General features: G+C 41.4%; 1 protein-coding gene across 1 annotated transcript in view; it reads left to right on the top strand.

Moving 5' to 3' along the window:
• The window catches only part of plrdgb (PITP-less RdgB-like protein), a 107,674-nt gene that overhangs the window by 22,814 nt on the left and 69,707 nt on the right, over positions 1-15,153 (top strand). The window contains exon 2 of the mRNA XM_063011434.1: positions 7,161-7,259. Coding sequence (XP_062867504.1) covers positions 7,161-7,259 — 99 coding nt within the window. The remainder of the gene's footprint in view (positions 1-7,160; positions 7,260-15,153) is intronic.

Genomic DNA, 15,153 nt, shown 5'->3' with positions numbered 1-15,153 from the left:
TTCCCCCAACGTTTCCACACGAACGTTCCCTCAATGTCCCCCCGAACGTTCCCCCCAAACATTCCCCGAACGTTCCCCCGAACGTTCCCCCAATGTTCCCCCTTGAACGTTCCCCCAACGTTTCCACACGAATGTTCCCCCAACGTTCCCCCCGAACATTCCCCCAACGTTCCCCCAAGAACTTTCCCTCAATGTTCCTTCACGAACGTTCCCCCAACGTTCCACCACGAACGTTCTCTCAACGTTTCCCCCCGAACGTTCCCTCAACGTTCCCCCCGAACGTTCCCCTAACGTTTCCCCCAAATGTTCCCTCAACGTTCCCCCTTGAACGTTTCCCCAACGTTTCCCCCCGAACGTTCCCCCAACGTTCCCCCCCGAACGTTCCCCCAACGTTCCCCCACGAAAGTTCTCTCAACGTTTCCCCCCGAACGTTCCCCCAACGTTCCCTTACGAACGTTCCCCCAACGTTCCCCCACGAACGTTCTCTCAACGTTCCCCCACGAACGTTCTCTCAACGTTTCCCCCCCAACGTTCCCCCACGAACGTTCTCTCAACGTTTCCCCCCGAACGTTCCCCAACAAACGACCCCCCAATGTTCCCCCACGAACGTTCCCCCAACGTTCCCCCACGAACGTTCTCTCAACGTTCCCCCCCGAACGTTCCCCCAACGTTCCCCCACGAACGTTCTCTCAACATTTCCCCCCCCCGAACGTTCCCCCAACGTTCCCCCACGAACGTTCTATCAACGTTTCCCCCCAAACGTTCCCCCACGAACGTTCTCTCAACATTTCCCCCCCCGAACGTTCCCCCAACGTTCCCCCACGAACGTTCTATCAACATTTCCCCCCAAACGTTCCCCCAACGTTTCCCCACGAACTTTCCCTCAATGTTTTTTCACGAACGTTCCCCCACGAACCCCCACGAACGTTCTCTCAACGTTCCCCCCCGAACGTTCCCCCAACGTTCCCCCACGAACGTTCTATCAACGTTTTCCCCCAAACAATCCCCCAACGTTTCCCCACGAACGTTCTCTCAATGTTCCCCCACGAACGTTCCCTCAATGTTTTCACACGAACGTTCTCTCAACGTTTCCCCCGAACGTTTCCCCAACGTTCCCCCACGAACGTTCTATCAACGTTTCCCCCCGAACGTTCCCCCAACGTTCCCTCACGAACGTTCTCTCAACGTTCCCTCACGAACGTTCTCTCAACGTTCCCCCACGAACGTTCCCCGAACGTTCCCCCACGAACTTTCTCTCAACGTTCCCCCCGAAGTTTCCCCTAACGTTTCCCACGAACGTTCTCTCAACGTTCCCCCCGAACTTTCCTCTAACGTTTCCCCCGAACGTTCCCTCAACGTTCCCCCTTGAACGTTTCCCCAACGTTTCCACACGAACGTTCCCTCAATGTTTAAACACGAACGTTCCCTCAACGTTCCCCCCGAACGTTCCCTCAACGTTCCCCCCGAACGTTCCCCTAACGTTTCCCCCGAACGTTCCCCCTTGAACGTTTCCCCAACGTTTCCACACGAACGTTCCCTCAATGTTCCTTCACAAACGTTCCCCCAACGTTCCCCCCGAACGTTCTCTCAACGTTTCCCCCCGAACGTTCCCCCAACGTTCCCTCACGAACGTTCTCTCAACGTTCCCCCACGAACGTTCCCTCAACATTTCCACACGAACGTTCTCTCAACGTTTCCCCCGAACATTCCCCCAACGTTCCCCCACGAACGTTCTCTCAACGTTCCCCCCGAACGTTCCCCTAACGTTTCCCCCGAACGTTCCCTCAACGTTCCCCCTTGAACGTTTCCCCAACATTTCCACACGAACGTTCCCTCAATGTTTAAACACGAACGTTCCCTCAACGTTCCCCCCGAACGTTCCCCTAACGTTTCCCCCGAACGTTCCCCTAACGTTTCCCCCGAACGTTCCCTTAACGTTCCCCCTTGAACGTTCCCTTAATGTTCCCCCTTGAACGTTCTCTTAACGTTCCCCCTTGAACGTTTCCCCAACGTTTCCACACGAACGTTCCCTCAATGTTCCTTCACGAACGTTCCCCCAACGTTCCCCCCCCGAACGTTCCCTCAATGTCCCCCCGAACGTTCCCCCTAGGGATGTCCCGATCACGTTTTTTTGTTCCCGATACTGATCCCGATTATTAATTTTGATCCCGATCCGATACCGATTCTCAAACCGATACTTGTATTTTCTAGATATTGTCTAGATAAGAACTGGATAATACTGTTCACACAGTGCACACTTCAACTACATTACAATTATTCAAATTAATCCAATGTACATGTTTAACAACTAAATAGCTCTGCAGTGCTGTTGGAAAATAATTGCCTGCATCCAAGCTATTGGCTTAATGTTTTGTATTTTTACAAAATCAACCAAAATGAGTGAGATAATTACAGTTTTACTTTAAACTTTACATTCGAAGAAAAAAAATCTGTTTAATGTAGTGATACACTAAAAATGAACAGAAATCTGTGTAGCAGCTTAACTTGAATATAAGAAAAAAAGTTACTTAAAAGCACGAACATTCCCCCAACGTTCCCCCCCGAACGTTCCCCCACGAACGTTCTCTCAACGTTTCCCCCTGAACGTTCCCCCAACGTTTCCCCTTGAACGTTCCCCCAACGTTCCCCCACGAACGTTCCCCCAACGTTCCCCCACGAACGTTCCCCCAACGTTCCTCCACGAACGTTCCCTCAATGTTTCCACACGAACGTTCCCTCAACGTTCCCCTCGAACGTTCCCCCAACGTTCCCTCAATGTTCCCCCTTGAACGTTTCCCCAACATTTCCACACGAACGTTCCCTCAATGTTCCTTCACTAACGTTCCCCCCGAACATTCCCATAATGTTTCCCCCGAACGTTCCCCCAATGTTTCCACATGAACATTCCCCCAACGTTCCCCATAACACTTTTGCAAAAAAAAATAATGTTCAGTTTTTATTTAGAATTAATATAAGTTAACACTTCGTAAAACAATGTAAGACGTATGTAAGAATTACGCACACTTTTCTGTATTTTGTCTTTCCAGTAAAAATAATGTAACGTAATGGCGGAGTCAGACAATTTCCATAGGGGTGGCCAGACTGAGACCATTGCTTACACAGGGGTCGCACAGAAACTGATACCTTTTTTTATGTGGTCACTCACTCATTTACCTATACAGGCAGTGAGTGCCATGTAGAATTACATCACGAAGACCCGCATACTACTAAGCTTTTTTTCTCTTCATTTTCCCTGACAAGTAAAAAAAAAAAAAAAATATATAGCAACCTTAACATTATGAGGAAGAATTTCAAAGATATTCCTTTGCAATACCTAATAATTTGGCTGCCAACTCATGTGTAATGATGACACTTAATTGAACCCCAGAACATGCTAGCGGAATGGAATGGAAATGGAATGCATGGAAAACTAATCTTAATTTTCTTTTAACAATATGATACAGACTGACCAACACTATTAAGCCAAATCAGCATTGAAAATTGACTTTACTTTTAATAACCTTCTTCAATGCTGGAGCTTTTTAAAACGGAATATTTTCTTTAAAATAGAAGTGTTATTTAACTGCTATTAAATTGTTTCCCAACAAAATCCGCCCAATCTGGCAACACTGGAACGCGCAGAGCCCGGTGGCGCCTTTACTCGTAGCGCGCCACAATTACTACTAAGTACAGTAGTAGTACTAAGTAGCAGTAGTACTACTTCTGCGTTGGTGGTTGACATTAATGTTAAGAGTATTCCTGCATTGTTTGGTGGAGGTGCGCTGTTGAATTGCGTCCCTGTATGAACCTGCGTGCATAAATACTTCTGCAAAAAAGTTGCCGGCAAAGCGGTGGTTGGGGTTTGGGTTGCCAAAGATTAATTTATGGTGGACTTGGAGTTTTTGGAACGAGCTCCTCCACCGCAGAGCCGCTTTCTGCCATACTCGTTGCTGTGCCCAAATGACCCACGTAACGAACGTACGCCATTTGCGTAGCTGTGTGACGTCATTACGTAAACAACGCAGAATATTGCTATTATTACGATATGGGCTTTTTTTAATCGTGTTAAAAATTATACCGGTATTATCGTGAACTATACGATACAGCACACCCCTACTCTACAGTTCACACTACACAACTGGATCTCTTGTAATCAGGAGTCTTTCAAGTCGTTGTGGCTTTTACACTACACGACTGATCGGCGATAGGGGGTTTCACACTACACCATCTATCACCAACTGGAATCGCAGGCGAGCTTCTCTGGTCTCCCAAACTACATTTTGTCACGAAAACAAACGCGAGAAGTGACGAGTGTTTTAATGATACCGCGTCCAAAAATGCACGTCAACAAGAAGCGAGCGATCAAAGTTTGTGCGCTGATGTGGAGCGTTCAAGCAAAGAAGAAAAATAAATGAATCTGAGTGGATTTGGCTATGCGAGCAGCATGGATGGTTCTATAGTGAGTTGGAGGTTAATAAATATTTTTTGCAATGCAACGTTGTGTTATGTTTTGTAGAGAACGATCAGGTCAGAAATACTGTAAAACTTGTGTGTGTACCGATGTATTCTGATGTAAACTATATTATGCCCCTGTCCCACCTTTTTACACTCCTCCCCTGCGTTTCCCCTCACACTGTATCTTACGTTCTCATTGGCTGTTCGACATAGCACTCATTGCCAGTTGTGCAACTCAGATCCAGAAATTTGACAAGCTAGATATCTCACTTTGGTCGCTCGGATCGAGTTGTTGAGTAGTTCGCACATAGCGATTGAGAGCTGAGTTTCGAACACCGAGTTGCTCCCGAGCCGGCAAATCTCGCGCAGATCAGGGCAAAAATCGTGTAGTGTGAACTAGGCATTAAGCAACTGGCAACATGGGACATGTTTAAGCCATACATAAGAGTTATCGGCCACTTTGTGGACCTGGTAATACACTAAGCTTTAATTAAAATCATACCTTCTGTGATTTTATTTTGATATAAAATGATTGTCCGCTTAGCCCTGGTTCCATCAACTTGGACTTGGCTAAAGTTTAGCAGATCAATAACTGACAGCCTCTGCTGAATTAATAAGAGAGAACAATAGCCCTGGCTGGACACTAATTAACGGGTATGGATTTTCTGGTCTCTAATGAAATCATTGCTTTATTTTGCGAGCCTGAGTCTTTGTTGAATTTGCACAAGGTTGTAAACATGAACAGATCTCTTTTTTTTAGCTCTGTGTCTGCCAAGGGGAACTGGGGCTCTGAGTTAAGAAGTGCCAGAGGAACATATGCCCTCTCTCTAAAACAGTGTGAAACAATGAGGCTTGAATAGAAAGATCTTTTTGTGCTTATCAGAGCTCAGCTGAATCCACCTCTAGCTCTCAGTTTGGAACACCAGCAGCAGAAGCGCATTTCCGTTTTAATTAACCACACTCGGCTTCAAAGTGGTGTTCCCTCAGGGACGTGCTATTGCAACAGTGTATTCCACACAAGCCGAGCTCAGGGGAACTGTGCCATTCTTCATGTTCTGCTTCTGTTATGTGTTTAATAAGATCTGGACTGGTAATATATGCACTGCTGGCATCTGTAAAACTTAATTGCATTGGAAAAAAAATTGTTTGGGAAACGTAATTCGTATGTGGTAGCATTCTGTAAATTTAGGCAACTAGCAAGGAGTGTGTTAGTCCAAATTGGGATGAAATTCCTCAGTAAGGGATGTTATTAAATGAGGCTTGGCACCTCTTTTTAATTGCCATATATGCAAAAGTTATATTTGCTTTCAGGGGGACTAACGGGCTTTAGAGGATACAGCCGAAAGTATGGTGCCGAAAACAAAAAATAAAAACCAACATTTAAAATTAATGGGTAAATTTAACAGAATGCACATGATTTTATCATACAGTCAATGCACATATTTATTAAAGTTTGACAAATTTATTAAGTTTGTCAGTGAACTGTACATCTCCACTGCACAGTTGTCTGATGCTGTACTGTTTATGTTACTGTTGTATTGTTTATTCTGTGTTTATATATAGTGTTCCTCTTTCTATTTAATTTGATGTATATATGTTGACACCTGCACCAAGAGAATTTCCTTTACATCTGGTACTTAAAGATTCTGATTCTGAAATTTGTCTTACCTAAAAATGACCCACATATAAATACATATAGACTTATACCCTGATAATGTAGTCTTGACTACCCAGCCAGACCCAGTCTTTGGATTTGACCTTAAAAGGTATAAATGGCTTTATAGCTTCACCTTCAGGTACAAAGCTGCTAAGATTCTAACCACATTTGTATGTGGAATAAAAAATGGATAACTCTGACATAAAATGTGCTTGTTCTAGCTGTCTGTGCCTTACATTTTAAGGATTGTGGGTTTAAAAAAACATAAAAATATACATTTGGCAACTTGTTTTATTGTTTTGATGCTGTATTCATGCATTCATTTTCATGTTTTACCACCGGTCTGGTTTCCCTGGAATCATTGCAATGCAGTAACACACCCGGACAGGAAAAAGAAAAGCAGTAGCAGGTGTTTCTTTCATGATGATGTAAAGCTCTCTTAACTGCAATTAGTATGACCTGTTCTTCATCAGCTTTTCATAGATGACCTGTTTTTGTTGTAATTTTTGTTGTTACAACCCCAAATCAGAAAAAAATTGGGACAGCATGGAAAGTGCAAATAATAAAAAAAACACAGAGTTTCTAACATTTACTTTGACTCTTATTTGATTGCAGACAGTTTGAACCTGAGATATTTCATGTTTTGTCTGCTCAACTTCATTTCATTTATTAATAAACATCCATTCCATGCATTTCAGGCCTGCAACACATTCCAAAAAAAATGGGACGGTGGCAATTTAGGGCTAGTAACGAGGTGAAAAAACTAATAATAATAATGATGCGATTTTAATTACAGGCGATTGTAATCATGGTTTGGTACAAAAGCAGCATCTAGGAAAGGCTGAGTCTTTGACTACAAAACGTGTTTTTTTTTTACCTTGGCAAAGAGATCACTGTTCAATATAGAGTATATTCACTGATAAATCATAAATAATAATAAAAAAGAGGATGAAGGACTCTGACCTGGAAAAAGCAGTGGTAACACATGAAATTAAATTCAATTCAGTTGAATATTTGTTTAAATGCTGTTTTAAATGCTTTTTTCTAGATCCATCCCGAAAATACAGTGCAACGCATTGGATGCTCCAGAACATTGCACAAGAGTCCATGGATGAGGACTCGGACGAGGAGTTCTTTGATGCTCGAGGTACGTTATGATATTATTCATGCTGTTAGCAGATTAAAGTGAAGTTTGTTTCATACAGATGTTATAGTTGACATAGATGTATAGTTCCATTTTTTTGCCAACCACAATAGAGACTACAGTAGTTGCCGGTTTCTCAACAACATACTCTGTCGTGTGTAAAACAGTGTAACTAAAACTAATATAAATACAGCTGCAATCAAAAATATTCATCTCCCCCACCCTGAAAGGTATTATGCTGATGTAAATAAATGGAAAATGTACAACAACAAGAAGTCTCAGTAAACAGATATATACAGATATATATATATATATAGGGCTGTCGCGGTGAAAGAATTTCCCCTTGCGATATTCAACCTGTCTCAATATCGCGGTATGCGGTAATATCGACATTTTTTTTTGTTTTTGAAAATTACTTAATTAATCTGGATTTTAGAGCTATATAAACAAGCTTTATTGTTAGGCTATGATTCGGTATATTATTGCTTTATAATGACAAAGATGAGACAGCTTTAAGACCAATGAAATGCGTGTTTATTGTTAAATACAGAACAGAGCAGGGATGCACATCTTTTCTCTATTAAAAAAGGTTTAAATTTAGCTTAGGCTAGATATACACTGTGAAACGAAAAAAAAAGTGTTTAGGCTAAATATTTTAAATGCACATCTAATCAAAATATGGTAAAAAAAAATAGAATAAAGAATAAAGTCTGTAAGAGTTTAAACCTGCGTTATCATGCGCGCTAGAAGAACCAACATGTTCACCTGATGTGGTTCCAGAGAGGATCTGAGTGGGGTAGCAATGTTCCCCTCGGTACTAAAACTCTCTCTGATGGGGCTCGTTACACTAATACACGTGTACTGTACCTGCATGCGACTTTACAATGCGACAAACTATCTATTTAGTAGGTATAATTAACATAACAATATATACTACATTTCAAGTTATTATTCGTTTCAATACATTTTTATTCAACGAAAAAATACATTTAAATCATTCCAGCAAGCCAGCAAGAGAATATTTGCAGGCTGCAATTCCATATTAACCGTCATTAAGTGTTTTAGTACACCAAGCCTGTTTGAATATAGTCTAAATTACAAGTATTTACTGAGTGTGAACTCAATTTAATCATTAATAAACTTGCCTATAATTCCTGTTGCGATTGTTTACATTTTTAAACACAAAGCCTGACACTCGGCAGCAACGCATGCGAACAGGTGGCGGGAAAATGTCGCTCCTAGCTCATTTTCATTATGAATTTATTTAACATTTATTACGCCCGAATGTAAGCGTAAAACAAGATGGACTTTGCAACAATATAAAAAAAAAAAAGAGAAGAAAGAAAGAAAAAACGTGAACACCGCGGTGTTGCGGTTGCTTGGCATGCCCTGCGGTTGGCTGGTTTATACCGCAATATTTCAAAATTGCGGTTAGCGCGACAGCCCTATATATATATATATATATTATTGATATTTACAAGCAGTTTTAATAACAGAAATCTACACTTACTTTTCTTGACCATGTCCATGTGTCCTGTTATTCAGTTCACAGCCTTAGTACTTGGTAGAAAATCCTTCTGCCATGAAAATTTCTAATAAGCCATTTCACTAAGTGCTTACAAGCTTCTGGCACCTCTCTTGTGGAATCTTTGCCAATTTTTCTTAAGCGAAAGCTTCTAGCTCATTGCAGTTTAATGACTTTAGCACTGTTACTGCATTATTTAAACCCCACCAAGGGATTTCTATAGGACTTAGATTTGGAGAGGACATTTCAAGACTGATTTCTTTACCAAGCTTTAATGACTTCGATGTGTGCTTGGGATCATTGTCTTGCTGAAAAATTTAATTATCACCAAGGTTCAATTTCACCAAAGAAAGCATAACATTCCTCCTTAAAATGACTTGGTGTTTCTGTGAATCTATGCCAATATGTATGTGGCAGCTGCTGAATGAGCCATGTTCGGAGTCGTGTCCTTCTGCATTGCCATTTTTGGCAGAAGGGAAACAGAGGCGCAGATGATTGATGTGGGAGCTATAGGTAGGAGTTTTATCATGGTTTCTCTGAAGCTGGGCTGGTTGGCTGTTGGTGTGTGATGCCGGCATACTTATTTCTGTCTGGGAACTCACCCGGTGTTGCACCTCTTTTGACCTTCACACCTAGGGATGTAACGATACACTCTACCCACGATGTGATACGATTCACGATACTGGGTTCATGACAGGATTTTTTCCTGATTTTATTAAACAAAATGCAATTGAAGACAAATTATGACAAAGTTTCCTTTTATTTTTTCTCTTAAAAAAAAAAATAAAATACTGTGTTTGTGCTTATCTTTTATTGATCTAAATAATAAATGTCATTTTATTTCTGAGGTAGGTACAAACGATGCCAAATAATGCTTATTGTGTAAAATTAAAACAAATCCAACATTATATAAATAAATGAATAATACAAATAAAGAAAGTATCCTCACATAAATACATTTGGCTGGAAAATCTCCTACCTGGCAAGTGCCGTCAACCAGGCGAGTTGAATAGCGCCAGTGCCCTCTGCTGCTGCTAAATGAATAACCGGTTCGAATCGTGGCACATGTGCACTGATTTTTAACTGTCTTCTGGTGCATCGTTACATCCCTATTCACACCAGAACTACCCTGGGAAAGCAGAATGCCCCAGAGGTGACATCTCATTTATTTTAATCAATCGCTTTATCCTGGTCAGGGCCGCAGCAGGTTCGGTTACACTGGGTGACAGGAAAGAATACCCTGTACAGGGCACCAACCTGTTGCAGAACTTCTGTAATAATGTTGCGTTTCACACCAGACAGACCCCGCAACTGACAGGTAAAAACAAGTGCCTGGAGAATGCAGACATTTTGGAGGGGGGCAGAAAATAGGGGAAAACCCCCAAAATATATTAGTTCTACAAATTATTTATAGGGGAATTGCTTTAAAGGTTACACATATTAGTTTTTACTGTGTAGAAATGCACAATCTGTTCAAATTCTGTAAATTATCATACACAGATGCCTTTAAATGATCGAGCTCCATGCCTTTTTGTGTTCATTTGTCCATAAACTTTGTGTAACAGGCTGTGGAGATCAGCTAGGGGCACGAGTTACAGAACCATGTCCATCTGCTGTGCCATTTATGACCGGCAGAGGAGTCATGGAGGTGCAGATGATTGACATGCAGGTTTTCTCTGGCAGAACAGTCTAGACATTAAAAGGTGGTTCAAAGCACAGATAAAATAAGGAGTGCTGTGTCAGTAAGGCCATCTGGTGTAAAAAAGGTCCAAATCAAGTATTCTCTGCTGTATGAATTTTACAACGTAGTCCCATGATGTTATGCAAGAAGCTCCCCGATGTAGCATTTTCTCATTACATTTCTGAGCAAACACTTGGCAGCACCCTTGCATCAATTTGCTTCCCCATCCCATTTATCCACTTGTGTAGGTGGAAACATTTGCTAGTGCCACATGTGGTTCATTTGAATTGCATAAAAACAAGTGCAGATTCGAGCACCCTGGATGGAAACTGTGTGGGGTACACTCCCCGAATGCAAATATTATTGTCATTTTACCACTGTGCTGCCTGAGAATCCAATATATAATCAAATTAAACGTGTTAATGGAGGGATCTGAGGCTGCTATAGCACATTTCAGTCTGATTTGGTGAACATTTCTATTTTTTTAGGAGGCATCACTGGTCAAACTGTTTTGATTAATTTATTCTTTAATTCCTGACATTACATGTAAAGATACATTTTAATTTTTTTCAACCACTTTACCCTGTTCAGTGCTGCAGCAGGTTCGGTTTCACTGGATGCTAGGAAAGAATACCCTGTACAGGGCACCAACCTGTTGCAGGGCTTCAACCTGTAATAATGCAATAATGAGATCCAGGATTCAAATCCCCAGTGGTGCTACTGTAATGAATGGGCTAACAAGACAAGAGAGGGCGGACACACACGCAGCGATGTTTACAAAAAGTTTAATAATAACTAAAGACAAGACAGGGTTACACAAGACAAAACATACTAACACATGATCTAAGCTAAATGCTAAGCTAACATCTAATGCTAAACTAAACACACATGAAACCTGACTAAACTATACTAGACCCTAAGCTAAGCTAATATATGCTAACACCAAACATAAACAAGACTTCAACACAAAACAAGACTTGAAGCAAGAGCATGAGTGTGAGCAAGAACATAAACCAAAATCATGACCTGACAACAACCAAAGATCTATTCAAAAGCATGACAATCCTAGGAAACCAAAATATCCTCCGTCGAATGATCCACAGCTGCTCCCTTAAATACCTTAAGCATTTCACCTAAAACAAGGAGCAGCTTTGGATCATTTGCTACAGTCCAATCAGACTAGAGGAGGCGTTGGCTTATCCCATAAACGTGGCACATAAACCAACTCTGGGAGCACAATGAAGCTGGATTCAATACATCTATCAGCCGGTTGGGCGTCTTCAAACAGACATGATTGGCTATGTCTAAGGAGGGGTGGCCGAGGCCCCACGATGGATCAGCGTTCTATCTGAATGTGTGTTACCTGACCATGATAAAGAGGTGGTAAAGCATAAAAATGAAAGGAAATCATGTTCATGGTGAAATACAGTGGAGACCACACACTGGGTGTGTTCGAAAAGCTAGTGTGCTGTCTACATAGGCAGCATTTTACGTCATCCTCTGTGCGCTCCCGAGAAGGAGGCTGTTCGAAATCCTAGATGCCTTAAAATCCACACTTCTGAGGCATCTTATTATTTCAATGTTATTTTGGCTCAAGAACGAGTGAGCATCGGACGCTGCCTTAGTGATCAAGACAATCCCAGCATTCATGGCTGACGGGGCGGAGAAACGAGTTATTTTCAAACGTAAATAAAATATTACTGATTTTTAACTTGTATAAATTTGTACCGAGTGTTTTTATTTGCAAGTTCGGGCTTGTCAGGAAATTTAACCGTTATCGGTACATGAAGGGAGATGTTATTGACGTTAGCGTGCTATGCTACCTCAGTTTATTGGTTTTAATGGCGAGATGCTGAATGCTAAACGCGAAATGCTAAACCCGATGGAATCGCTAAGTAGTGCGTTCGAATAACCTGCCTTTTAAGTCACTAACTTATTAGAATCCTCTCTACTAAGTCAGCTGCCTATGTAGACAGTAAGACAGCAAGGCAGCTCCCTAGGTTTTCGAACACACCCACTGTCAGACAAACAAATAATGCTGCTGGTCACCAGAGGAGAAATCACACCAAAAGAAAAGTTAAAGTTAAAGGTGAATCTAAATTAACAGGGAAGCGCTTGTGTTTCGAGGGAACCCCAACTTGCATGCAACTAAGAGGTGCTAAAGTCTAGAGGTAAATCTGGGGTGGTATTACCTGTCTCATTGTGTAAAACTGTACTCAGATAGAGGCCGTAATGCCTGCGTACAAAATGTATAATATTTATCACATCTTTATTTATGTAGTTTTAATAGACAGAAAATGAAGGTGATGTTACCCTTGCTGCTATATTCACATTCCACAACATTATAGTGATGGTACTGGAACTTGTCCCAAAGCCCTAATGAGCTCATCTGTACAGAACTGGCTTGCAGTGCTGCCCATTTGTCAAAAGCATCCACATATCATAATGAGATCTCACAGGCATCAGGCTCTCACTTTTTCATGACTGTTCATTACCCCACTGTCTGCCAGAAAGTCAGAAAGTGCTAAAGGCAACACGTTACAAAAGTATATAACTTTTTATTATGTTTCCTGGTAAAGGAAAATATTATTTAAACATCTAATCTTTTTTTATTTGAGAAATGATGTTTAGTTGTTTGACTGACTTGCATTGACTTCTGGAAGTCCATTCTCTGGACAGATGAGTCCAAAATTGAATTATTTGGCCACAATCACAGGCGCCATGTTTGGAGAAAAGTCAACACTACATATAAAGAGAAGAACCTCCTCCCAACAGTGAAGCATGGTGGTGGAAATGTGAAGGTCTGGGCCTGCTTTTCTGCCTCAGGACCTGGACGACTCCATATTATCCAGGGAACCATCAATTCCCAGGCCTATCAACAAATTCTTGACCAGAATCTCCTGCCATTAGTCAGGGAGTTGAAGCTGGGACAGAAATGGATTATGCAACAAGACAATGACCCAAAGCATTCCAACAAAACTACCAAGGAATGGCTTAAGAAAAAGAAGATTCGCACTCTGGATTGGCCCAGTCAAAATCCGGACCTCAATCCTATAGAAATGCTGAGGCAAGATCTGAAGCGGGCGGTACATGCCAGATGTCCCTCCAACCTCTCTCAACTGGCAGAGTTCTGCAAGGAGGAGTGGGCAAAAATCCCAAAAAGCAGATGTGAGACACTCGTTTGTGGTTACAGAAGACGTTTGGTTGAAGTAATGGCTGCAAAAGAAGGGGCCACAAGCTACTAACTAAAAGAGTTCACATACTTTTGCACTTGGCAGATTTTCTGTTTTTTGAGAGATAAATTACTTTTGTTGAATAAATAATGAAAATATATATATTTTTTCTGTGTGTCCCTTATTTGGAAGGTCTGCTTTACAAATTGAGATTTGGATGTTCATTTCATAAGATTATTTAAAAAAATTTTTAGAAAACAATGACCATGTTTGGATGGTTCACAAACTTTCAAGCAGCACTGTATATATATATATATGCTGGTATGAGTGGATAAGACACAGCAGCACTGATGGAGTTTTTAAACACCTCACTGTCACTGCTGGACTGAGAATAGTCCACCAACCAAAAATATCCAGCCAACAGCGTCCTGTGGCCAGCGTCCTGTGACCACTGATGAAGGTCTAGAAGATGACCAACTCAAACAGCAGCAATAGATGAGTGATCGTCTCTAGGTAGGACCAACTAGGTAGGAGTGTCTAATAGAGTGGACAGTAAGTGGACATGGTATTTAACAACTCCAGCAGCGCTACTGTGTCTGATCCACTCATACCAGCACAACACACACTAACACACCACCACCATGTCATTGTCACTGCAGTGCTGAGAATGATCCACCACCTAAATTATAACTATTCTGTAGTGGTCCTGTGGTGGTATTGACAATTGAAGAACAGGGTGAAAGCAGGCTAAAAAAGTATGTAGAGAAACAGATGGACTACAGTCAGTAATTGTAGAACTATAAAGTGCTTCTATATGGTCAGTGGAGCTGATAAAATGGACAGTGAGTGTAGAAACAAGGAGGTGGTTTTAATGTTACGCCGTCTGTATTTGTGAGACTAGCATGGGATTTAAAGTCCCCAGCACTCAGGCACTGCTGTTGGAAGCAGTGTGTCTCTTACCATTACGCCACACGTGCTCACTCATGCCATACAACATAAAATATAAAAGTACAAAGAGTTGTATTGTTTTGGGATTAGAGAAGTCTTAATTCATTGCTGATTCATTACTGAAGCTCAAAGGGACAATCTGAAGATCCTAAGCTCTTTTATATAAAGTAATGCGTAACCCTTTGTTTGTTGGTACATGAAAGTCTTATTTATAATGGAATAAATCTCACTTGATATTAAGTGAATGTTTGATGTTCTATTTGATATTGTTTGATAGATATTGTACTGTATATTAGGTTTGTTTCTCTTTGATGTTACTGAGTCTTATTTCTTTCATATATATGCATTTGCTGTCTGTCTCTCTTCATCAGCTGCAGTTATTGTCAGTCTTTCTTTCTCCTGTTTATATATATCAAGACTGAATGTTGTACAGGGTATTTGAGGTGCTTGTCACGACTAATCTGACAGAACATGCGTAAATGTGTAGCTGTCAGTGTCAGAAGAGGAACTTACACATGGAGTCTGCATATTACATTTCTCGTCCTCTTGTCCTGTTATACTAAGTGCCAT

Source organism: Trichomycterus rosablanca, chromosome 16 (genome assembly GCF_030014385.1).
Source record: "Trichomycterus rosablanca isolate fTriRos1 chromosome 16, fTriRos1.hap1, whole genome shotgun sequence".
NCBI classification, from domain to species: domain Eukaryota; kingdom Metazoa; phylum Chordata; class Actinopteri; order Siluriformes; family Trichomycteridae; genus Trichomycterus; species Trichomycterus rosablanca.
The sequence above is the reverse complement of the archived record's forward strand: the minus strand, read 5'-3'. Positions and strand labels throughout refer to the sequence as shown.